Below are 26,571 nucleotides of genomic sequence, written 5' to 3'. Positions count from 1 at the left end.
GTCAGGACTTTTTAGTGCTGAGCTGACGCACTCGAGCCCAACGAGAGGGAGGGCGGAAAGCTGGAGGAGGGGCAGCAGCTCGACAGGCAGCAGTGGTCAGACGGAAGGAATCATGTTTGTTGTGAGTGACGAAACAGCTGACTGAATGTTTGCTTTCATGCAGCTCAAGGTCAGCAAGTTCCGGCAGCTTGAATGACGCTCGGTGGGGGATGCTCACTTAACACGCGCCAGCCGTGTTTGTAGAACGGGGACGAGGATGTGAGAGGCTGCGGATTACTCAACCCGTCTGCTGTCCGGTCGCGTTCCGGGCGCCCACAGGGAATGGGCCCGGCCTCCATGCAGGAAGAGCCCATGACTGAGTCCGAGGATGAGATGGAGAGTTACGGCTCCCTCCTGCAGGCCCGATCCCAGCTGGAGAGCACATTGCAGCGTGAGTACCGGCGACGCAAACACCACGGCTGCTGGAAAAAGAATGTGGGGGGGTTTGCAAAAGTGTGCACACCTCTGTTCAAATGCCTGGTTTTGCAATAAGCAAGAAAAAAATGATGACAAGATTATTTAAAAACTTTACATCATTAATGTGAGCTGTGAGGCTCGGTTGAATTAAAAAAGAAACCTCAATGTGGGGAAGCAAACTTACGTAGTTGCACAAGTACGCACCCCCTCTAATTAATGAGGATGTGATATTTTTTTTCTTACTTTTGCTATTCTTTAGTTACTTGGTTAGTTAGTTACATTTGCTTGGTTAAAGTTACCCAATCACAGTTGGTTCTATTTATATTTTCTTCAGTTTCTTCGGTCGCAATAATTTTGCTGCAGTTATTTACTGAATTGCAGTTGTTTAGGATTCTTCTGAGTGTTTATGGATTCTTAAAAGTTTCTTACTTTTTCCAGCAGTTACTTTTTGTTACACTTACCCTCTTACATAGTTATAAACTTCAGAATTATCAGTCACCTTCCATCTCATGTTAAACGTGGCTGACTCGAAGTGGGTAGAGTTGCCGCAATGTGAGTAAAAGTACTGTTACGTCAGAATCATATGACCTGAGTAAAAGTAAAAAGTAGTCCTCTGAATAATTTAGTATTCAGTGAAAACAAATCAAGCACAGAGTAACTGGTGGGTAACTTATTATTATTGTTTTTAATCATAGCATGAACGTGGATTTTTTTTTTTCATGTTCCACTGGCCTGCCATGAGAAGGATTACGTTACCCATTTGAAGCTGTCACAGATGGTTTCCTAATAATTTGCCCCGCAGACGCATACCCGCTTGCCACAGCAATTTGGAAAATGTGCCTTTATAAACATAATAATGCTCCGTTTGCACTCCAACGTGAAGTTGTCTAAAGCACACAGTGCTTTTAGGGATCTTGCCGCTCGTCTATCTAAAGTGACCAATCAGTTTAGAGGAGAGCTCAAGTGCTGTAAACACTGAAAATGTTTACAGAATGTGTGCCATGAATCAGAGAACTGTCAGTGTGCACATTAAACGAACCTGCTCTCTCAACCTAAAGAGCAAACATGTACATTTTGGCATGTTTTATTTATGCGATTTGGATACTCATTAAAGTGAGGAGGCAGAACTGAACCCTGAAGTTTGAGTTTCATGGAGACGCTCGCTCACCTCCCACCGAGGCTAATAGGATTACCTTGGCAAGATCATCTCATTGTTTAATTAATGGTCCTTTGCCTTTTATGTTTGAGCGTGCAGGTGTGTGTGTGTGTGTGTGTGTGTAAACTGAGACCACAGGGGGGAAATAATTCACACCAAGTCTTTAAAAAAAAAATAAAAAATCAACAGTTTAACCTGACATTGGACATGGTTGCATCATCTGTAATATCTTCCACATAAAAGCTTGTGTTGAAAATAATAAAAAAAAACAAAATAATGAAAATGAAAAATAATAATAATAAAAACTAAAATCTGGATTATTTGTGCGACACAAAAAGCAATGCTGATGGGTTAATCCGCAGTGGCACTGTTGTCGTGGAGATAATCCCTTTTTGAGGCATCCTTTTTTTTTTTTTTTTTTTTTCCCCCCTTAGCATTTTTGGCCAGAATATCACGTTACATCATATCATAACAGTAAAGTAAAGTGTATTATTCCTACCCATTTAAATTGATTTTCACTATTTCAATAATAAAATAATATAGTCCATGCATCCTTAACATCTTAAATGTAATTTTCATTATCCTACAAAAAGATCTGAAATGTGTATTTATTTACAAATGTTTATTAAAATGTAATTTATAAAAATCGATCATACAAAAATAATTTCTTAAAATATTTTGATATTATTGTTCACCTTTATTGAAGCAGTGTGTCTTTAAATTGAGTACAAAAAGAATTTCTTAAAATATTGTGACATTAGTGTATTGGGAGTTTTGTTGTAATATTTTCAGAGAACAATTATCACATGCCTTCACTTGCTCACGAAAATGTTGGTGATAATCTGTTATGTTTTACGGATGTAAAGTAGTGATAGAAATCACAGCGGAGGCTTGCAGGCTGACTGCATTGTCAGCTATTGTCTCTTTTTTCCGCTTTTTCCAAGGAAGAACGTGAAACCTGACTGTAGGAGTGATATCCATATCATGGGAACACTAAACGACTTCATCCGGTATTTTTATAGCACAATGGACCAGTAAACAAGTCCGAAATGAACTCTCCCATACAGCACGCGTGACGTCACAGGGATTACGTGAAGTGGTACAAAATGTCCAATATGGCTGCGGGTTTTGATCCTTAATCGTCTTAAACCTTTTTTTCAGGAAATTTTTTGTCATTAATGTTTGAACTTGTATTCCTTATACACACTGACTTATTGAATGCTGGTGAATGAATTTCTTTTCCTTTAAAAATAACACACAATAAAAATGCCATAGATGGGCTAACAAATATCTATGTAGTGGTGTTATAACCCTTCAAGCAACCAGTATTTGAACACAAACAGTGGAGCAACATATGTAGACTGGCACATAACACTCACAGACATATTTTCTTTATCCTTTACAAAAAACAGCCAATGAGACTGATGCTAATTGAGTCACTTAGAAATGTTGTGAAACTCCACTCCTCCATTTGATTTGTTTCTTTTTTAATTCTGTGCCCATACTGACGCAAAAGGCCTCTTAACGTTTTGTCATTTCCCATTAAATTGCACTTTGAATTCGATTGGCGCTGTTTTCCTGTTGACACGCAAAGCTTGTTTGCATATTTTCCTGACCCAGAAAGTTCTGCAGCACGAGGTTATCGCCCTCTCTCTCTTTCTGTCTCTCGCAAACGTGTTTGCGCGTTCACGAGGGGGATTAAGCACTCTCGCGTTTTGGGGTCTTGACAAAATCGCACACTCCGTAGCATGAGGTCAAAGTTCAAGGAATAAGGTTTCTTGTCGGATTTCTATATTAAAAAAAATGGCACAGATTATTCGTCTCTGTCAGAGCAAGAATCTGCAATCATGCATGTAGCATAAAAAGCGCAGCGCTGTGGCGGTTTTGTTTGAATTTGGTCAGCATGGATAAATGCCACCATGTCAGATTAATTTGCCAGACTTGAGGGATTTGCACGGATTTGTAGGGGGTGACAACTAAACCTTGTTTTCTCCAACATTCCTCCTCTGGGGATTATTCGGTTCCCAACCCTGCAAAACCTGGAAAGGTTGTGACAAAACTCTGAGGGACGCCAACACAATTGGCCCACCAGAAGTATGACATGCGGGTGCGTGATTGTTTAGCCGGGTCATGCTGTTCGGCTGACGTCAGGCTGCTGTAAAATGTGCAACGCCAATCCCCGCCAGCTACTGAACATTATGTTTATGATCGTATGAAATTTTTCATGATTATTCGCTCCTTCCACAACGAAAATCATTCTGGTTTCTAAATGTTTTGCATATTCAGCACATCTTGGAGAATTCTTTCAACATAGCAACAATTGCCACTTTTTCCACACTTGCCAGTAAAATTCCCTGTTAACTCATTCACGACCAGCCGAGTTTAAAAAAAAAAAAAAAAAATAGATCTTTGACGTCTTTAGCTGTTAATGGCAGTAAATGAGTTAAATGACATTTTATAGTTTTTACCTCCTCATTCCACATAAATCGACTAATTCAAACCATTCCATAGACATTTTTGTTTCCTCTGGGACATTTTGGAATTTACTTCCACATCCCGATAAATTACACTTCTTTCAGAATTACACACATTTAACTTTCATTTCTCATGTTTGAATTCTTAGACGTTTGACATATTTCCTTCACATTTCTTCAAACCATTCTTGTTTATTCAGGGCATCTTGACCTATTTGTCACATTCTCTAAATCCCCGCGTTGTCATAATAAAATGCTCAAATTAGGAGACATTTGACATGTTTTGCTCTTTCGTCCACATTTCTCAACTACAAAAAAAAAAAATAATTCCAAGCTCAAATAATTTTGAATGCTACTGACGTATTCATTGCCTTGATGGTAGACTTCCTTTCTACTGGCCGTTGCGTTTCCCGCCTCGCCTTTAATGGAAATGTACGATGAAGGCATCTTCAATTCTCTCTCATGTTCCTGAAGTGCGCCACGGAGTGTAAATGTCAACCTATCCCAAGTAACTTCATCCTGGCTCCGGCTCAGACGCTCTCAGTTACACACACACACACACACACACCCCGGCACACACATAAAAAATTCAGCAGGTAGCAGCAGAGCTCATTACACGCTCCCCCGGAAGCCCGACACACTCCGTTACGGCCTTCGTTGTGGCCAAACGCACACCTCGTTCGCTCGCTATCTCATTCACCTTCTCTCATCTTTTTCCACCACCTTGCGTTTTCTGCCGTTCTGCTCAAATTCATTTTTAATGTCGCTCTATTAAACATGAGCAAATACTCCGGAGGGATTATGCACCATCCTCTTGGCTATTGCATTAATCACACAACTTGTCACTTTGAGCAAGTTAGTTAGTGTTGATATATTATTTTGCTTTCTGAGATAAGTGATAGAGGAAGCAATACAACATTCTGAGCTATGTAATATTTTCAAATACTCCTCAAAAAGAGGATATAAACCTGAAGCAAACATTACACCTCATGTTTTTGTTTTCATAGAGCTCTTAAATACATCCTTATTTGAAATAAAGTACTGTGCATGGCTAAAAAGTGAATATCAAACATAAGACAATTTGCAAACCTATTTAAAAACAGTAAAAGTAAAAAATAAAACAAATCAGGAAAGCCAGTAAGATAGTAACAAGATAAAAACCATCAAAATAAAGTCAGACGAAAAAGGGCTCAAGTCTCATGCTGTGTTGAACCCCAAGGAATATTTTTTTTATTATTTTTTTTTGTATTTTTATTTAATTAAAAATGGTAAAATAAATCAAATAATATAAGTAGTTGTGTAAATTTTCCAATTATTTATTGAAAGGAAATAGATTAAAATTAATCTATGGAATTAAAAAAATTGCATATACAGATTACGTACGGTAATTATTATTTTCATTGACAATTTATTTGTTTACTACCATCTTCCCTGTCCTTTCCTTAGCTGAAGTTAAGTTTGTAAATAATAAATTGTTTTCCACCTCTAGTTAATAAAATTATTTCAGACTTTTTTTTTTTTTTATTCTCCTGCAGAGGTGACTGTTCCCGTGAGCATGAAAGAGGTCGGTGGCTACATCGAGAAACAGGTTGCATACCTATCAGGTGAGTTCATATTCTAATCAAAAAGCCTAACCACATGAGAAGGGACTCCTCAGAGAAATCTTCATATTGAATGTTTGCCCCCTCCAGGTGGGCGAGGAGAAGACTCCAGCGTCATCATCACGCTTCCGGAAAGCTCGGCCTTTCGGGACATACCGGAGGAGGCCTTGGCCAAAGTCTTCACCTACCTCACGCTCATCCCTCGGTACGTCATTGCGTCTCTCTCTCTCTCTCATGCGCTCATGAAGCCCCAGACATGACATGGAAAAAAAGTAGTACTAATAATCGTGGCCACGATATTGACGTCCTTCTTAATCGATTCATGCCTTTCCAACTGCGAACTTGAGCTCATTCACAACACTTCATGTCTCACGTTCTATTTACTACCACAACTTTTCAGTTAATGTGAGGGAGGGGGGGAGAGAGAGAGAGAATTGTATCGTATTATATAATTTCTAATAAATATGCTCACCGTTTTCTTACCCAGGCATCAAAATTATTCATGGGATTGATATTAAATCCACAAATTAGCATTTTGCGCGCGTGTGTGTGTGTATGTGTCTCTTTTGTGGGCCCCAATTCGCTGCACTGCACCAAAAGTGTTCCGTTGACATTCTGAGCACAGCCTCAATGTGGCCTTACCGGACAGGCACTGTGTCAGATCTACTGCTGATGCCAGCACTTACAGCGGTCCAGGGAATTCTCACATGGCACTGCAGTCTCCTGACAAATCAACAGCAGCGCGTTGTCAAACTTATTGGGTTTACTTACAGAGCAGAGCTCTTTCCTTCATGTCTGACCATTGTGACGTTAAATGCCATGGGAACGGTTTATTTCGTTCAACCTGAACATTTCAGTTGAACAGACAAACAGCCAAATACTAATGATTTTAATTTGGAATTTATCAATCATTTTCGGCTAAAGTACACATTAACAACTTGGCTGCAAGCACATAGATTTATTAATTATAAAAACACGATCAGTTGCCAAATTAGCAATTGGTATGCACATTTTCTGACTCTCAAGTGATGATTAAAAAAAAAAAAAAAAAAGCAAGTTCAATGAGAAAACAGGCAACATAAGATGAATCATTTTCATTGGTTGATATGACGTTTAATACGTGTTGTTTTGGTTTTTTTCCCCTACAGAGCAAGGCAACCGGGAGTAAAGTTCATCGTCATTTTAGACCGAAGACTTGACACATGGGCTTCTATCAAGACTGCATTGGCCAGAATAGCAGTGAGTTTGGATGTTTTATGTTTCTTTTGATGGTGATTCAAATTTTTTCAACCTGTCCTGTACGGCTGCAATATGCTGATTGTGTTTGCCTTTTCATGGATAGACAACAATTACCAAATAGGATAGGACAAGAAACAAAGATTAGCAAATAGGGGCAGAGAGGACAGGGCACAGGATAGGGACAGGATAGGGAAGGATAAGATGTCGCTAGTAGCAAATAAGACCGGTCTGGATTGGACAGGACAAGATGGCGGGGCAGGTCATGTGGGACAGGACAGGATGTGCCTCGTCGCTAACATGACAGGACAGGCAGGACATTACATGATAAGTAGCTAATATAGGTTAGGACAGGGCTGAACATGATAAGTAATAAGTATGACTGGACAGGATTCGAAAGCAGCAAATTGAATAGGACACGTTATGATTAGTACCAAACGTTACACGATATGGGGCCATTACCGCAGCAAAACGATTTACAGACATACTTCAATCCACAAATATGTAAAAAGAATCTGTATCCCTAACCTCATTCACAAATGTGCACAGGACAGGATAGGACAGGACATTACAAGTTGTGAATAGAGCACTGTAAGGTTTTTTCACTTGTATATGATTTTGCTTTAAAAGGTATTCATTGAACATTGTTTATTTTTGCGAGTTGTGTTTTTATATAATTGCACAACTGCATCACACTGAGAGCTGTTTCCGATACTGATTCTGGTACTAGCTAGCACTGATTGAAATGCAAAAAAAAGCCGCCCCCACTCCCTCAAAAAAAAAAAAGGTGTGATGACGCAGCTGCCTGCAGAGAGGATGAAGATGCCGATGATGAGGCGGACACAGAGTGTTTTCCTGCATCCTTCTTCCCTCCTCATGTGAGTGAGGCTGCTGCTGCTGATGCTGCCGTTTGCCGCGTCTGTATGGATCTGTAAAACATTTCAAGGCGGATAGATGTCCTGCTATCTCAACATGGCTGAGACATGTTGCCGAAGAGGACTCTCAAAGATCCGGACCAGCCCGGTAACGTCTGATTGGAGGGGTTTTTTTCTCGCTTGCTGCAGGAGTTTGGGTGAAGTTTGAGGGCGGGAATGCGGCATTGAGTGGAACGCTCTGTTTGTGCGTGAGTGTGTGTGCTGCGCACTTTTGCTTAGTCATGCAAGAGGCTTCGAGTGGAAGGAAAAAGAGAGTCAACTGGGCAGAGTGTGTCATGCATGTTCGCTATCTTGCATGCATGCTCGACGTCACTTGGTTGACGATAGGAAGGTCACGTCAGGACAAATCAATGTCAACATGACGTCACGTCCGAGCGAGTCAGACTATAATTGGAAAAATAGATCATTACACCCATAAGTATGGGTTCACATTTAAAGAAACATTTGCACTCCACAGTATTGCACTTTATAAAGATATACATTAGGAATCTAAGTAAATACAATGTAATATGTGCATCCTGATAATTGAATGCTCTCTCTTGTGTGCGCACTATGACCACCAGAGGGCAGTACAATACTTACAGACGTTCTATACGTTGATCTGATGATGAGTATCAGATCATGCTTGGTGTAAACAACTTGCAATAATAATGGATAAATAATGCATGCCTGTGTGTAAGATATAAAATTCAGTATTTGAGACTGGTATGGGAACCCATTTGAGCATTTATTAGATTTTTAACTCGTATCACTATAAAATGACTGTTTTACGAGTGACATGTTTTTGTACTACTGTCTCCCACTACTATGTAGCATTTCTGCGCACTAGTTGCAGGAAGCCCTCACAGAATGATTAGTAGAACAACTACATGGCAGCACACTAAAAAAAAGTTTTATTGAATTCAATCAATTTTATTTCATCAAGTTGGTTGCATGAAATAAAATCATCTGGATCGAGATATATTTTAAGTAGACTATAAATGTACTGAGAAATTTATTTTTTTTGTGCAACCACTCAATAAAATAAAATTGAGTAAATTCAATATATTTTTTCTCTTATTCAATAGTAAGGAAAAAAACTGCAGTAATTGACATCTGTGTGGTACTAGTAATCCTAGTGAACAGCTTGAGCCCCGCCCTAGCCATCCTACTAGTTCACAGAGAAGGCAGTCGTGTAAAAAAAAAAAAAAAAGATTATAAACAGTTAACAGACTGATAACAAATATTTGTTTTACTAGTGCACCATTGTCATTCTTTTAATATGCAAAAAATGAAATATACAGTAGTGGAAAGCAAAAGTGCAAAAAAGGATACTAGTAGGACATGTATTCTCCTAGTGTACGACAGTAAAGTGTGCAGAACTGTCAACAAGTCTTTTGACTAGTGTGCTGAATCGTTTTACTAGTGAGGAGTAGCTCTGTTAGCTCAGAAATTATTTGGAATGGAGTATGACTATAACCATGAATGTTTTTGATTGTTTAGTTTTTTGGGGGGGGGGGGGTTTTCTTGAGGTGAATTATTGGCGTTGCATAAGCCACGCCTTCTGACTGATCAGTTGTTTTTCTTCGGGTGTTGTTGTTTAAAATTAAATTAGAGGTACTAAATGGTGCCAGAGAAAGCTGATTTTCTTCTGTCACATATCTATCATGTGCTACTGTTTTGAAATGTTTTTTTGTTTTTTTTAATTACAAAATCCCCCTTCTTTTTTTGCTTCTCATGATGAATCAGGTGATGAAGTGGAATATTTGTTCAATTGCAGGCCTCCTTCCCCGGGAACCTCCATCTGGTCCTGGTGCTCCGACCCACCAGCTTTTTTCATCGCACCGTCACTGACATCGGCTTTCGCTTCAGCCAGGAGGACTTCATGCTCAAGATGCCTGTAAGGCAAACTCACCTCTATGCTCTTTCAGAATTGTATTATTGTTATTATCGCACGGGTATCAAATAGTCAAAGATCCCCACTCAGTACACCTTACTTGCTTTGCGATTAAAAAAGGGAAAAACCTCAACTTTTTCTTATTTTTATTATACTACGAGTTGACATCAAATGAAGCTGGAGGTGACCCCCTGGTTTCTCGTCTTAAATGTGATCTGTATGTATCGGACGTGACCATTCAGGTGGTGATGCTGAGCTCCGTCACAGATCTGCTGAAATACATCAACGAAAATCAGCTGACGTCAGAGTTCGGAGGCACCCTCAACTACTGTCACAGCGACTGGATTGTTTTAAGAACGGTACCACATTGTACATGGACACTTGGTCAGAACATCAGGCAAACCAGATATATATTTATATTTTATAAGACCGCCGTGGGAGGTGGTGAGTTTCGGACATGGGCCTTCAATGGATATTTAAGTGACCTAATCCACCTCTGGACAACACTAGCACATAGCAAGATTTTTAACCCTGCGTGGCATTAAAGAGGAGACAGAGGCGGCATTCCGTATATTTGAGGATGAATACCATTATTACAAAAGCATGAAAAACAGTTACCTTTATTGTCCAATATCACCTTCAAACAACTCCAAAAACTCTCCACTACAATATGGCAGTTCACGATCAATATTTATCTTGTAAAAAAAAAATTAACAAAATACATTATACTCACAAGAGATGCTAATGCAAACACGAGAGACTTCTTTTCTTTGCTCATGCCTGTCCTAAATCGTGTTCTAGCGACTCTATTTCTGTTGCAGGCCATTGAAAGTTTTGCCGTCACCGTGAAAGACGTGGCACACATGCTTCAGGCCTTCGGCACCGAACTGGCCGAGACGGGCATGCCCAGTGATGCCGGCGCCATCCAGAGTCTCCTGGACTCTCACAGTGAAAAATACCGGAAGCTCAAGGTACATTTTGTTTCCATTATTACAGCATTGAAGCGTTTGTCGGAGGACGGAAAAGTAAGGTACATGACTCAGCAGAAATGACATCAAGCAAGCAAGTTCTGACACTGGGTAGACCTCGGTCGGCTATGTCCTCGCACATTTTCAGAAAAATACATTTTGAGATCACTCAATCATTTCTTTTTATCAAATAGTGAACTTTATTCTTGAGACGTTAGCTTAGCGGCTAACACAGCTAGCATGCTAGCAAAAAAGTCGAACACTATCATTGATTTGCAGCTCTCTTCCCTTTCAAATATTGTTGTTGAGAAATACTGTCGCCCGTGGCAGGAGGCAATTCGATCTTTGTCAAAAGAGGGTCAACATCTTCTCTCAAGCCTGGAGACCACCACCACCAGCACCACCAGGGACAACGTTGATCCTCACTGGGACGTCCAGCTGGACTGGGAGACGGTTCAACGGTCAGAGATCAATGACATGCTGAAACGTATAACTTCTAAATAACCACATTTGTTCTTTACTCTTCTTTTTGTGTTTTTTTCTTTTTTCAGACTCCTGACTCAACTCCGAGATATGGAGTTGGCTTTTGATGGCTACTTTGAGAAGCACCGTCTGAAACTGCATCAGTACCTGCAGCTGCTCACATATGAACAAAGCTTTCAAGAGGTGAACATACGGTATACAATACATATCATTTATCAATGTTTAAAAGCGCAGATGAAAAGAAAAAGTCAAGACGAAAACACTAGAATAAAGAGGAAAAATTTTATCTATAGTATTTCAAGAATAAAATAGTCAATATTTTTCAATGTAAGGCTGGGTTCAGGTTGTAATATTACAAGAATAAAGTTGTATATTTTCCAGGAAAAAAAATAGCATTTTGTGGATTAAATTTACAATATTATGAGAATGAAGTTTCATATTCTTTAGATCGAACGTAATTTTTAGATTAAAGATGTCCCAATTACCAGAACATTGTTTTATATTTTAGGAAATAAATTGCATGTTTGCAAGATAAAAACCTGTTTTTTAGATTAAAGTTATAACTAGAATAAACTCATACATTTTCCAGAAAATATTTTTTAGATTTTTTTTTTAGGTTTGAAAAAAAAAAGATTTTCTCGAGTAAATAAATACAAAATAGTTATATGGTTTTTATAGATTTTTTTTACATTAAGATATTTTTCGATTAAAGTCATACTACTAGTAGTTGAAGAATAAAGTCTTTATGTTTATGAATTTGCACATAAATACGAGTATTTATTTTTTTAGATCAGTCATAATAATACAAAGTATTATTAATTCCAAAGTATTTTTTCCCAGTGTGGGCCCCCTATTAATTTTTTAAAATAAATTAAAACAAATGCAGGGGATATAAAATTAAACCATTTTCAATCACACCTAAAACAGCAACGTCTTGTCGAAGATCTTCTCACCCTCTCCCGGTCCCAGTTGCGACCCGGTAGTCTTCAAAGATTCATTTCTCCCTGTTGACTTTGCGTTGATGACATTTCAGATGGAATCGTGCCTGTCTCGCGTGACGTCTCAACAGAGCGAGCTTTCCACGACAGTTGACACGCTGGCTCAAGCAGAGCAGGCTCTCAAACAGCTGGACACTTTAGAAACTCTTGCTCAGGTTTGTCACACGAGCCCGATATGTGCCGTTTGATTGATGATTGATTGAATGTTCTGCTTTGGGTTTGACAGGAAGTGATGTCACGCGCCCAGATGGTTGTCCTTCACGGCCACCAGCTGTCAGCGAGCCACCACTACGCCACGGCTCTCATCATGCAACGCTGCAACGAGCTGCGGCATCACTGCGATAACCTCAATGCTGCTCTGGCGAGCAAACGCTGTCGTCTTCTGCAAGCGCAACAGCTCCTACTGTCGCTGGACCAGGTAGCTCCATGAATGTATCGACACCTCTGGTGACAAATTACAACGTGCACATACGTTGTGACTCAACCTGAATAGATTTGAGTGTTAGTTGAGCATTTATTTTGGACCACTTTCACTTCCTAACTAAATTGGAAAACAAATGTCTATCCTTTCTTCTCATAATTTTATTGTTTCTTCTTTTATTTATGTATTTAAGTGAATTTTCACTATTTTTACATGCACCTGTACTTCTATTTAAAGTTGTACCCCTCAGGATTTTGCTCAAAAATATCTTGATCGCTTCTCCATTTGACCATTTATGACTCACACATCTTATGAATAGCAGATTAACACCACAGGTGTTCACAATGTTCCAAATTCTTGCGAGCCTCTGGAAAATAATTTCCAGACTGGAATCGGGTACGAATTTCCCAAGCTCTTTGTGGCTGTGTCATGTGCACTCTCGTCATTGTCTCCCAGAGTCGCGACCAGAAGCTATTATTTCGCCATAATGGATTCTACATCTGCTCAAAAGTCACATGTAGCACACTCCAGACTCACAAGGTTTCTCTGAGGAAGGCAAAAAAAGGCCAACCATGACATTTGCACGCCCTTTATTCGGCCGCTGGTGGCGGTAACAATTTAAAACTTACAATTCCCTGCAGTGCAGATTTAAGTTTTTTTTTTTTTTTTTTTTTACAAGTATGTCTACTTAACTCATTCACTCCCATTGACGGGTATATACGTCAAAAAGTCCATTCAAATTATCTACGATGGCAGTGAATGAGTTTTAATAATCACAGATTAATGCGAGAGGACAGATAAACATTTGTTCTTAAAAGATGACTTATTCCTGAATAATTTGTCTCCCTCACTTCTGAAACGACGGCTTTGTCCTTGACCTGCACGTCCCCGTATCGTCACCCACTTTAGGCCCAGACCTGGTGCGACGATGGAGCCTATATGCTGGCCAATCAACTTGTGGAGAAGTTCCAATCCAAGGAAGTGGCACAGACTGCTTTGAAGGCCATCGAGAGCTTCCTGGAGGACTCCCCGTCCATAATGACATCTGGGCCTGAAGTTCTGGCTCTGGAGTATGAAGCCGTCATCACCCCTCAGCTGCAGGTCCGGCACATTTAGCGTTGTTGCCGAATCAAGAGTCTGAACAAGAACTTGTGCATCTTTCTTTTGATCTGTCAGGGGAAGATAAATAAAACATTTGAGAAGCACGCGGCTGTGCAACAGTTGATCCAGAACCGACAGGCCGGTCTGAGGAAGCTGGCCGACAAACATGTCCGACCGGTCCAGCTGGTGGCCCCCCGCGCTGAGAACCCGCCTCGCTCAAAATCACCAATATTTTCCCCGAAGCACGGTACAGTCTAAACTCATTTAAGAAGACGATATAAACTACCGTTAAAAAGTCTGTGGTCCCTTGGAAATGTCCTTAAGATGTGCAGTGTCTCACAAAAGTGAGTACACCCCTCATATTTTTGGTAATATTTTAATTTGTCTTTTTCATGAGACAACAATGAAGAAATGACACGTTACTACAAAATAGTCAATGGACAGATTGTAAAACATTAGCACATGACAGGGCACCTCTGAGGCGACCCGAGGTGATCTCGAAAGGGCTCTGATCCTGACAATCGAGCTTGTAGAGCAGAGGTATTCAATTAAAAGTCACAGAGGTCCACGACTAAAATTTCTTCCAATTAAAAGGTCCGAACCAAAGTCCAACTTCTCTTAATGTCTAGCCTATGTGCACAGTTTCAATATTTAGTCATTTTCAACAGAGCACACTTATATCCTAAATATTTAGCAATGTTCCCATTAAACACCTTTGCCACTCAAACAAATATAAGGCGTTTATTTCACATTCAAAAAAATGTGGCTCCAGGAACTTAAGTTTGCCACTTCCAGAAAAAAAAACTGTAAAATATCTCCTGCAGAAATATATCAAGTGCTAAGCATTGAGTTAACATCTTTTACCTTTTTTCTTAAATCAAAGAGTTATCAGCCTAAAAAAACTGAAAGCCTAATTATTCGAGTAAAACAGGACATGTTCAGTACACAATCAATAAAAATGGCTGTCCTCATGAAAAACTCATTCAAAATGAGCTTTGAAACCACCTTTTCTTTTGAATATTTTTTTAACTTCTCTTAATGAGAAAAATTAGTTTGTGACTACCCTGCCAGTGAGTTAAATCTGGGTTGGAACGGAGTCAGGGCCATTGGGATTTGGTAGATTATTTCACAGATCTGGGTTTTCACAGATCTCCTTCACAACTTCCCCATCACGGAATGTTTTTTTATGTTTCAAAATCCATGATACTTTTAGTGAACAATCGTTTGCATGCCGCTGGGCTGTAAACGAAAATGTAAAAATCTGTTATATTGCACTCGAAGTTCGATGTTTTTGCGTGCGCTCACCTCAAGCTTCTGCGGATAACTTTGCAAAAAAGGCGGTGCTTTGTTTCGTAGTGGCGCTTCGCAATGTAGCGACGGTTTCGGAGCATATGATGCACACCGGTTTTGAATCGGCTGCAGTCAGAACGAAACTAAATTTCTCCGTCCATTCATTTAAAACAACACGCATCGACCTTGCTAACTTTTTAGCAAGGCATACTGTCAGCAGCACTCTCTTCCGGTCTGGTGCGCAATTGGCAGTGGATTGTAAACAAAAGATCTGATTGGCTCAAATCAGTGACGCCTTTTCCGTATTAACTAGAATTGCAGCGCCAATGTTTGCGAATGCGCCCTGAAAAAAATTAATCATAGATTGGTTATGGGTCCGGTCCGAACCATCGCGCGGTCCGGATTCGGACCGCGGTCCGCCATTTGATGATGCCTGTTGTAGAGGGTCAAGAGATGAGTCCACTGGGATGTATCTGACTGCTCTGTTAGTAGTGCTGCTCTCGAGCCATATACAGTGTGTACGTGTAAGTGTGTGTGTGCGTGCGTATGCTTCATATACTTGAAGGACACTTTCATGTGTGCCCCATGGGAAGTTGCACGAAACCATTCCTGCACCCAATTAATTCAGTATATATTTTCTCTTAAGTCAAACAGTAGTAGATCTACTCATTTGTCCTCCATGCACTTGTACACTCATAATAAGCTTTTTTTTTTTTTTTTTAAATACGACATGATCTTAGTCTCTCTACGGTATATACTGTATTTCACTTTATTGCAGTGCGGTAATGCGACCTTGTTTTAAAATTAAAAATAAATAAATAAATGTTTTAAAACATATTGCAGACGTTCCAATTTTATTAGAGAAACGGATGCCATTAAATTCCTTAGATGTAAGTTTCAGTGATTAAAACCTCCCCGAAAGGAGCTTACAAGTGTGTATAGATGCCGTAAGATAAAACAGAAGAGGGTCATGAGGCAACAACATTATGCATCTAGCAAGTCCCCAATCAACTGTTAAATGGTTTAACGCAAACAAACCACGTTGACATGAGGCTCATCAACCGTCCAAACTAGCATACTAGCCGAAATAATACCCAAGCACAAACCGTGACGTTGCACACCCACTAACAAATGTACACACTATCACTTTACTGCCAAATTTCAAAAAGATGACGGCCTGATCTGCTTTTTTATAGCTGATGGCTTGAAATTCACATTTGATCTCCCTCTGCCTGGAAAGAGGGCATCTCGAAAAGGCCCCAACGCTCGCAAGGTAAGACATTTTCTATTTTTGGGGCATGTAAACATGAATTAAAAGCCATCTGTTTATCCAGATCGAGGTCATTCACGACTACCAAGAGAGCCGCAGCTGCGTGTCGTATGGTGTGGAGGGAGAGGACAGCCCGGATGTCCTCAAGCGGTGAGGAGAACACGTCCATCTGTCCATCTTTCGGTCTCTTGGTGTTCAAATCTTTGATTCCCTATAAAATACGGGGAGGTTGAATAAAGTATGATTCTCGGCCCATTGAGCATTTACATCATCGCGAGTTGTGTAATAAATGGAACTGTGTTTTTTTTTCTCCCTATAATTTGTTCATTTAAATGTTTTTATTAATTCATATTTTCATTTGTGTTCCTGTTTCTCATTTTATACAATCTAATAATGGATTCTTGGATTTATTGTAAAAAGTGGAATATGTATACTAAAATGAACAGATTTAATTCAATGTATGTGTTTTATAATTGGTTATATGAGTGTAATTACATTAATTATGAGTAATGCAGTTAAATAAGAGATGAGAGAGGATTATTTTAATATCGGTCCATGAGTTTCCTCACTAGTTGCGGGTAATTTTAATAGCTAGAATATTTTATATACAGTGAACATCACAATTCTGTTTTGGCGATTTGACCAATTTGTGGATTTTTTGGGGTAAAACTCACTTGTTTTGTGACCGGGCAATAAAAATGTTGCTTTGGTGCCAAGAAACTATGTCCATCACAAACCTGACCGACAAACCTATCATGAGTTGAGGAGCTTCATTTAGACATAACTAGTGCTTTGCCACCCTCTTACGGTATTTTGGTGTTTTCGTGTGTTGAGGAGCTTCATGTAGACCTAAATATTACTTTGCTGCCATCTTGATGCCGAGAAACTATGTAAAATGAGTTGAGGAGCTTCATTTTGGGGTGTACTCAGTTTTATTGCCAGCAGTTTATGATATGTGCTCATTCACTGTTTTACAATCTGGACACTGACTAATATTTTTCTTTCTTTCTTTCTTTTTCTTTTCACGTGTGTGTGCATGTGTTTGTGTGCGCCAAAGTCACGTGATGAGAGAGCTCATCGAGACGGAGAGGATCTACGTGGAAGAGCTGCTGTCCGTCCTTCTCGTGAGAACAAACGTCGTCCTCATCACACGCAGTGAGGTCGTCAGGCCGACTGACTGTGATGCCGTTGCAGGGCTACAAGGCGGAGATGGACAACCCGCTTCCGGCTGCCCTCCTGCCGCCTGCCCTGCACGCCAAGAGAGGCGTCCTCTTCGGAAACATGCCCGACATCTACAACTTTCACAGCAGGCAGGTCCCACACGCCTGCGGTCACATATGAAGACGTTTTTTTTTTTTTTTATTTGATAGATGGATATTTTACAAAACAAAGCTCCTATTACAATAGAACTGTATAATACATGATGTTTTATAATGTTAAATTATTTTTTGCGTTATTGTACATTATTGTCATTAACTTATCCACTGCCATTGACGGATAAAGACGTCAAAATTGTTTTGGTTTTTTTTTGACTGGAAGTGAATGAATTAAATAGGCTTTTACTTTTCCTCTTGGTGTAATGGCCCAATATTTTTGTTCTTTGAGGATCATATCTCTAATGATGTCTAATTGTTTATCCCTGACTTTTTTTTTTCAACATAGCGTGTTTCTCCAGGACCTCGAAGGATGCCTGGACACTCCTGAAGGTGTGGGACTTTGTTTTCTTGCCAGGGTGAGGAACAAATTATTAGAAAATATAACTCAATTATTGTATGCAAATGTTCCTTTTTTTTTTTCCACCCCAAAAATATTGAGGATTTATGTGTCATCAGAAGGAGAACTTCCAGATGTACGAATGCTACTGTCAGAATAAACCACGTTCCGACGCTCTCTGGCGGCAGTTCTCAGATTGCGCCTTCTTTCAGGTCATTTGTCCACATGATAATCTGCACGCAGCGATATGTCCACAACCACAACTTGCCTGTTAAACTCATCAAATGTCATATTTTTATTCAGGACTGTCAGAAGAAGCTGGGTCACAAACTGGGCCTGGATTCGTACCTCCTGAAACCAGTCCAGCGCCTCACCAAATATCAACTGCTGCTCAAGGTCAGTCAATACAGGAATAATATCAATAAGCAATAAAACACAAGAATTTAAATGCTGTTAAACTTGCAGTGTAGGTGACTCACCACGTCAACAAGGTTTATTCATTCAATTTTTTTCAAGTTCGGCGGGCCGGATTTTAACGTTTAATGGGCCGCACGTGGCCCCCGGGCTATAGTTTGCGCACTGCCGCCTTACACGCCAGTCTCTACATGGGGCTAGAAATTGCCCATTGAAACCATGATAAGATTTTAAAAAATGAATAAATTGCAAAAATATGCAGCATTTCTGAGAGGGATTGGCCCGGAAAAGTCACCCTGTGTGGCCACACATATCGTATACACATACCAGAAACTATCACTGAATATTACACTATCTTACAGTAATGCTCATTTTAAATCAAGACAAAATTAATAAATGAGTCACAAATGATGAAAGTGTTTTTTTCCATAATACGTCCCCTTTAAATGTGTGTGTGTGTGTGTGTGTGCGCATGTGTGTGTGCGCGCGCTACCAGGAGCTGCTGAAACATAGCGCCGACTGCGAGGGATCGTCTGAGCTGCAGGTGGCGCTAATAGCCATGTTGGACCTGCTCAAATCCGTCAACGATTCCATGCATCAGATTGCCATCACAGGTTATGAGGTGAGTCAGGCGTTTTTTTTTTTTGTTTTTTTTTTTAAACCCGTTGTCTCTATTTAATAACTATCGTCCTTGCGCTGTCTCAGGGGGACATTTGCGAGCTGGGCCGCGTTTTGATGCAGGGCTCCTTCAGTGTGTGGCTCAGCCACAAGAAAGGGCCCACACGTATGAAGGAGCTGGCTCGTTTCAAACCCATGCAGCGCCACCTCTTCCTCTATGAGAGCGTGCTGCTCTTCTGCAAGAAGAGGGAGGAGCACGGGGACGGCTGCGATAAGACGCCCTCGTACGGCTTCAAGCACTGCATCAAGGTTGGTGTAGCATGCCCTCCGAACCAAGGATGAGACTTTACTGATGATTTTGTGGTTTATTTTTGAGCAAGATGTATCCATAACCGTGTAACCTTAAAACCGAATCACCGTAAGAGCTGAAACACAGTTCAAAACATATGCTTACAATTAGCTGACATATTTCACATTCAACACGTAATATTTACAAACACAAAATACTTATATCCATCGTTTACACACCTTTTGCCTCTTCGGAGGGGGTGCTAGAAAAATAAACGTCCGTTTTCTGAGGCTTCATATGAAACTTTTTGCCGTACTCTTCGTCAATTCACCTTAAGTGTGAACAATACTAAACAGGAAGTTCACATTCAAAATAAAAGCACATAGCTTAAACCGGAAGTAGAACCTTTCGATGCAAATTTCAAATGAAAATAAAATACAATAAACAAAATCACCACTGCTGTCCACAAAATATTAATATGGTTAGTTACAGTTGGCCTTTCAATTCCAGCCCACCATCCATTTCATTGACAGTCATCCCTCTAAAATGCCACAAGATGATGCCAAAGCACTGTCTAAATAGGAAAGTAGTATACTAATTGGTGGCAAGAAAGTGTCCTTGCCTCATTGTCAGATTTGAACTGGTTCCTATGCCAGGGAGGAGCTAAATTTAACCTGGGTTGTAAAGTAAGCTATGGAGAGTGCCTGTCGGTGTATTTTGTGGAAATCACATCAGCTCTTATGCGTTTATTTTTAAGGGGAATGTTATTGAAATGATAGCAAAGTGGTTTGGGGAGAAGATGCGTCGTATATTCTAATGGGGATTTTTTTTTTTAAATAAATAAATAAGGCTACATTTATGTAAGACTGTTTATTAAAAATATTCACACTGTCAATCAAAATGGAGCGTAATTGTTAAAACACTGGCTCTGTAAATGTGCTTTTAATAAATCCTCTCCAATCCTGTAACATCTGCTAATGGGCTATTAAAAAGTGTTGACATCCTCTCTATTTTCTACTTTTGGGATATGATGATCTGTTGAGTTTTGTTTCATTAGGACAGTAGATGTCACAAATTGGATAAAAGTAAGACATGCGTCTGCGTGTTCATTTGCGTGCGTGTGTGTGTGTCTTTCCAGATGACTGCTGTGGGGATCACAGAGAACGTCAAAGGAGATCCCAGGAAGTTTGAGATCTGGTACAGTGGCAGGGAGGAAGTCTACGTGGTTCAGGTACGGAGTCGCTAAAATAAGTCAACTGCAATCGAGTCCCGTAGGAACGCGCGTGTTACTTTGTTTCAGGCCCCCAGCGTGGCAGTGAAGATGTCCTGGCTCAGCGAGCTGCGCCGCATCTTAACCAACCAGCAGAAGTTACTGCGAGGTCAGTGGAGGACGTTTGAACCCAAGTCTCGGCTTGTGACTCCACTTGCTTCAAATTTGGAGGGAACTCTTCGAAACTCTTCTGAATGTTAGACTTGCGACTTAGTTGTGACTTAGTCCAACCGCTGGTGGTCAACTGATACCCAACAGTGTGTTTTCTTTCCAGATGAGGTTCATCAAATTGGACAACCAGTTGAGCACATGCATCTTTCTCCGCCACCTTGCGAGAGGTCAGTGCCCATTTTTTTTTTAAATTTGTATACACCTTTTCACAATGCTTGTAAACAGTATGCGCTAGGTTGCTTTGGGATGGCACAAACTGATTGTCTTCCTCTGACTTGAACTGAAAAAATGGTAAAAATGTGTTTGGACTTGGGCCATCAGTCATAGACCTTTTTACTTACCTTAGTACTTCTACTACTTTCTTTTATGGTTCAGATATTCTACAAACAAATCACAAATGGTCAAGTGTTGTAGCAAACTGCATAGTTTCGTGTAGGCACTGTAGATGCCTCTCAGATTAAAGTCACATGATCACATTGAGTCTTGGGCTTAGTGTGGGTGCAGCAGCCACTGTGTCCAACTGTGTGTGGTTGCCCCCCCCATCCTCACCCCGTCACTGCAGGGCCATGCGGCCGTCCAGAGGGGCTCCGAGGGGCTGTCTGCCGGGGCTGCACTTGATCTCGGCAACATCCGACGTGTTTATGTGCCTGCGCTCCCAAAGCCCCCGTCCCCGAAGCCCCCGGCAACGGCCCCGTCTTCGCCCCCAGTGCCACTGACCTGCCGTAAAAGCTCAGTGGTAATTTTAGCCCACGTGATTGCATAGTGGCCGTGACTTTGCTCATCACACAGCGTGTTTTGCATGCATACGCAAACGAGAATTGTAGTCTCTGTTCAAAAGTGTGCTGAGCCATTCTGGGTGAAAACAATATTTGGTAGAACAACTGCCAAACATCCATCCATCCTTTTTTCTATACAACTTGTCCTCATTGGGGTCTCACATTTATGGACAGCTGACTTCCCTCAAAGTCAGTTGGGGTAGACTCCAGCTCACCTGTGACCAATGAGGACAAGCGCAATATAAAATGGACGCTATGACATTCCAAAAAATTGAAGCCGTCATGCATCATTGTGCATGTGTTCCTATTTGTGTCCTCTGAATGTTGTCCTCCTGAACATGGCCGAGGTGGAGCCCCATGCATTCTCTTTATTTTGAAATGATGACAACTTTTTAAGGAGGCTGTTATCTGCTTTCTGAAACAGAAGGAAGGATTTTATCTATTTTTCACAGAGCTGGGCAGTCCGCACCAGGGGCGGAATAGTCTGCCCCCCCCCCCGCCCTGGCCGGACGCCCATTTTTGGGGTGTGGGTTAGGGGTGAACATTTTTTAAAAAGGGTTCGATTAACAAAGGTCGGAGGTTGATTTTAGTCCGGCCAACGAATCGACCCTCGTGCAAAGCAAATGACAAAAATGCCTCAGAACATGTCAAAAGCCCCACTACTAACTGTTTGTGTATGAAGAGACGTGAGTTAGCAGTGTGCGTTCAAGCGTGTCTGTATTTCCTTATTCTGACTGTAACCCGCGTCTCCCTTCTGTATCTGGGGCATACCATTACAAGAGAGGGGGGGATGCCAAGACATAGAAAAGAGAGGGGAAGTCAAACCGTTAACCCACTTCGGTTTGACGAAACACACCATAAATAGCCGATATCAATGCAAGCAGATTTGAATAGCGAATTAGCCTGCTCATAATTGTTATAGGGAATCTAGTATTGCCCCCCCTCTCGTAATGGTATGCCCTCGTCGCAGCTAAGAGGCGCGGTTACTTCATTTCAGAATAAGGAAATACAGGCACGGTGAATGTACACTGCTCGCTCACGTCGCTTCTTACACAAACAATGATCTTTGAATCAACCTCTGCCGTTAGCATCTCTCCCACAGCAGCGTCATGCGCGGACGCTGGGGGGGGGGGGTTCGGGTGCCTGACCGGGGTCGACAATTTTTATGAATAAGACCGGAGTGTCGTGGCCAGATGAGTTCCGAAATTGTGACCGGAGGGTGGGTGATTGACCGGCAAAAGGAGGTCGAGTGCCCAGCTCTGATTTTTCCTAAACTTGTATCTTATCGCTAGCTTCTCTCATGCTGGCCCAACACATAAACGCAGTCCATCCTCTATCTAGAGACGCTTGTACACGGCTGCTCCATGTTCCATCACGCTCTCTGGCTGTCTCAACGCTCCAACATGCCCAGGCAGCAATATGGACGTTGTTCCATGAGGGCGAGCTTGACTAGAGCATTTCTCAAACAAATCACTCCGTGTCTTTTTTTTTGTGTCATTGCCACCAGTAAGCATCAGAGAGCGTCAGTGAGCTCGGAGGACACCGAGTCGGGGAAGAGCAGCCCGGACGCTCAGCGGCGCCCCCCACAACACCAGCTCAACCGCAGGAGTGCGTCGATCTTCTTCTCAGTACATCGCATGCAAGATATGTTTTTGTCAACATATCACGACTGTGACTATCTTAATTATGCTCTGTTCTATTTCCTTTGACAGCGTATTAACATTTATTCAATACCGGATGTGGAAAAAATCTTTCAAAAAAATAATAAAAAAAATTGCTACCAATTTTCGACACTCAACGGAAAGTCTGTCCAGGTTGGCCGGGAGCTCATCATCATTCGGTGAATATCTGCGAGGGTTTAGACGAGACACGTGGCGGCCGGGACGCTTTCCACCAGCCTTGCACGCAACTGGTCAAACTGGTGAGACGTATTACCAGAAGTACAATTTGGTCTGGTTTGATGTGGGGACTCAACACATACAATTCTGTTTGCCTGCGTGTGTCAGTCTCGAGGCAAATATCGGGCTGTGGCTGACTGCCTTCAAAACGGACCGGACAGCGTCCTCATCAAATGCGGTGATGTCATCCAGCTGATGTGTGAAGACAGCAAAGGCCGCTGGTGAGTTTGCCGTCCTGTCACCGACAACGAGAGCAACATATGTGAACACGCAACGTATGAACGGATTTCAGCAGTGCAGCAAACCAAACCATAATTCAGGAGTGTCTGTGTGAGCGGTAATCTTAAATGATCACATCCAACAGCGCAGCTACACATTGTATTTTGTCATTCTTTTGCTCCTCGCTTTCCCGACCAGGTTGGTGAAGAATTTGAGTCGACATCAAGATGGATTTATTGCATCCGCCAACCTGCAAGTGACCATTAGAGGGAGCAGTCGAGCAAACTCCTTCAGACTCAGGGGTAAGATTTTGTTTTTTAAAAAAAGGCCTAGTAAAGGTAAACAAGCTCTGGACTCTAAAATTTGCTTTACAGTAACAAAGTATTGTTTTAGTTATGTCCCACCTTTGGATTTGATCATCCAGGATGATTCTGTTCTGCATTCTTTTCCATGCAGAAACAGACAACGTCAGGATAAGAAAGCTCAGTTCTCCATAGAGAGTAGCGCACGTGATCAGACCAAAGAAGGACGTCGTCCCGTCCTGGTTTTGTGGCACTTTAAGGCGTTGGACTTCTTCAAAGCCTCACAGGTTGGGATTAACAATCCGTACTGGTGTCCCCCTCCCGTCCCCCTCGTAGAAGTCCCGTTGTCAAAGTATGCCGAGCACAAAAATTGTTGGAGCATTGCGTCCTTTCCAAGGATTCCTCACTGCTGATGTGAACGGGAGCGGCTCACTTTTTGGCAATCATTCTTCATCTGTCATGTGTTTGGCTCTGCTGAACAGACGCTCAATCGGAACTGGGATGAATTTCCCACTGAATATTCAGATGTTTGACTGCAAACATCATCCTAGTAGAAAATCATGGACCTGAGGATCATAGCACACATTAATCAGAATGCTCTGATCTCATTGCAGTACTCTTCAGAGACACTAGGGGGCATACTGTGCTTTTCTATCTATCTGAGCTGCTATGACACTCACTTTTTTTAGACATCCGGTTGACATCACACCCAATTTCGAAGGGAATTTCTAGCCATTTGTATCGATCCTTCTGTTTTATTCCTCATGTCCTCTTCTCTACGCGAGTGCCAAATTGTTTTTTTCACACTTTTTTTCTACCTTTTCTTGAGGCAGTATATCGTCTGCGTGAGAAAAATGTTTTAATACTGAAGAGGACAATCTCCATAATGAAGAAGGAATGTGGCCTTTGTGTGTGTTTGTCATCTTCCTGGGAAGTGTTCCTCTGATTTGCTGACACCCACATCACTCACCAAGCCAAATCCGTTGTGAAATCACACGCATAGTCCGAAGGTCCAGTAGATGGCATCCCCAAGTGGACAAAAATGATCACTGAACCTCACATGCTTATTGTATCAGTATTATGCATTAAGATTTAAATTATACTTGAGTGATAAAATGTGCGCATTTTGTCTATCGACTGGGTGGTCTGCAATTTAACTGCGGTGGTAAACGAGCGATTACTGTATTCTCTCTGCAGTGCTCTGTGGTCTTTGTCCTTGTATTTCCTTTTAATTATGCTCCATTTTACATGTAAATTGCTGCGGCAAAAAAGATGAACAGACATAGCGGGGTTCACCGTACACATGGAGAACATGACGCAAGCAACCAATGGTAGGCAAGCCGTGCTCCCTCTTCACTTCCTGTTGTTGGCCCCGCCCTCCAAGCTTCATCACTCAAACAGATTGACTTAAGATGATGACACACCACCCTGTGTTCAACACCTCATTCAATATTGACGCCATGCTTATATAAATTTACCAAATCTGACTGAGGGCTCCCCTTGGGGTGCCATTTTGGAACGGCCGCGGCGTTTGGCATGGAAACGTATCTTGGAAGCAGCAGGAGCCTGCTCACGTCACATGTTTTCTTTGTTCAAATATTTATTTTGCCTTCACTTTGCTGTCTGACCCCCCCCCCACCAAAAAAAAAAAAAAAATGAAATCACATCTCTTTTCATTCTCAAGTAGCACGATTGCTCGATGGCTTCCGCAACAAAACGAGCTGATGTTTTGTTGTAACTGTCATAAAAATGCTGCAGATTTTGCACAGCTTTTCCATACATGGGAAACGACATCAAATAAAAGCTTGAAGTGTTAATTCATCCTGTTGAGCCAAGAAGCCTTAAACTTGGCTAGAAATATTTCTTTAATGCAAGCAGGCAGTTTAGTTTTGTTTCGTTTTGTTTGCATATTTTTAGCCAAGAAACAGCAATCTGGTTACTAAGATATTTATTGGAATAACTGCTGTTTAAATAAGGCTACACTTTTGATAATTTTGGTGTTTCACAATTGCAAGATGGGTCCATAAACGCTGACTGAATCAATGTGTCCCATTTTCTGGATTTGATTCAAGCCAACGCAAACAATAAAATGGTGTGGATGTTCTCTTTGTAGCTTTTGGGACAAAAGACAACACTGTTAATTGTGATCCAGGGTGAAAAAATAAAATGTTTTCCACTTTTAACCAGCAGAGGGCAGAAAGTTGTTGCTGTATGTGTACTGTATGTTTGTCACGTTGCGCCAAAAGTTATTTGTGAGAACTCTGGGCAGTCTATTAGGTCCTGCAGCTTAGTAATCAAGCTTTTCTAAATTTTTTTTTTTTTTTTTTGGGATGCGTTTCATGAGTTTTTTTTTTTTTTTTTTTTGAGAAAATCACACAAAGATTCCAGTGTAGTCCTTGGATAGACTTTACAAGGCTCAAGTGCATGTCCTACAAATTTGGTAAGAAAAAAAAAAACAAAACAGCAAAACAAAAAATCCTCAAGGTATATTTTAATTTATTGAAGATGCATAAATTGAAGAGTCACTGTGACGGGGATGCGCTAACCAGTCACCCAACATGCCCTGAGCACTTTGTTCCCTCGGCAAATGACACAATTGTCAAGTTTTCCACCACTGATAGTAGTAAACGTTCGAG

The 26,571-nt window shown here is 41.1% G+C and overlaps 1 protein-coding gene across 4 annotated transcripts; it reads left to right on the top strand.

The window, feature by feature from the left end:
• The first annotated feature begins 51 nt into the window (after positions 1 to 51).
• On the top strand, positions 52 to 26,118 carry mcf2a (MCF.2 cell line derived transforming sequence a). 4 transcript variants are annotated; one of them, XM_088293653.1, is made up of 30 exons: positions 52 to 430; positions 5,622 to 5,690; positions 5,778 to 5,892; positions 6,836 to 6,926; positions 9,618 to 9,737; positions 9,977 to 10,093; positions 10,556 to 10,705; positions 11,033 to 11,163; positions 11,254 to 11,368; positions 12,219 to 12,338; positions 12,410 to 12,601; positions 13,514 to 13,705; positions 13,781 to 13,952; positions 16,192 to 16,268; positions 16,330 to 16,415; positions 17,323 to 17,389; positions 17,460 to 17,575; positions 17,928 to 17,997; positions 18,101 to 18,190; positions 18,282 to 18,374; positions 18,889 to 19,014; positions 19,098 to 19,319; positions 20,438 to 20,530; positions 20,600 to 20,765; positions 20,844 to 20,907; positions 23,024 to 23,124; positions 23,331 to 23,437; positions 23,523 to 23,635; positions 23,832 to 23,935; positions 24,090 to 26,118. In XM_088293653.1, exons 1-30 carry the CDS (start codon positions 322 to 324, stop codon positions 24,128 to 24,130), a joined length of 3,429 nt encoding a protein of 1,142 aa, XP_088149779.1. In that variant the 5' UTR covers positions 52 to 321; the 3' UTR covers positions 24,131 to 26,118. The 4 variants fall into 4 exon arrangements, with proteins under 4 accessions (XP_088149779.1, XP_088149781.1, XP_088149778.1 ...); XM_088293655.1 differs by having other exon boundaries at positions 18,098 to 18,190; positions 20,600 to 20,678; XM_088293652.1 differs by having other exon boundaries at positions 18,098 to 18,190.
• The last annotated feature ends 453 nt before the right edge of the window (positions 26,119 to 26,571 follow it).

The sequence above is a fragment of the Idiotropiscis lumnitzeri genome, chromosome 4 (genome assembly GCF_059441095.1).
Source record: "Idiotropiscis lumnitzeri isolate Australia: NSW breed Sydney's pygmy pipehorse chromosome 4, RoL_Ilum_1.0, whole genome shotgun sequence".
NCBI lineage: Eukaryota > Metazoa > Chordata > Actinopteri > Syngnathiformes > Syngnathidae > Idiotropiscis > Idiotropiscis lumnitzeri.
This window is presented reverse-complemented; position numbering and strand designations above follow the sequence as displayed.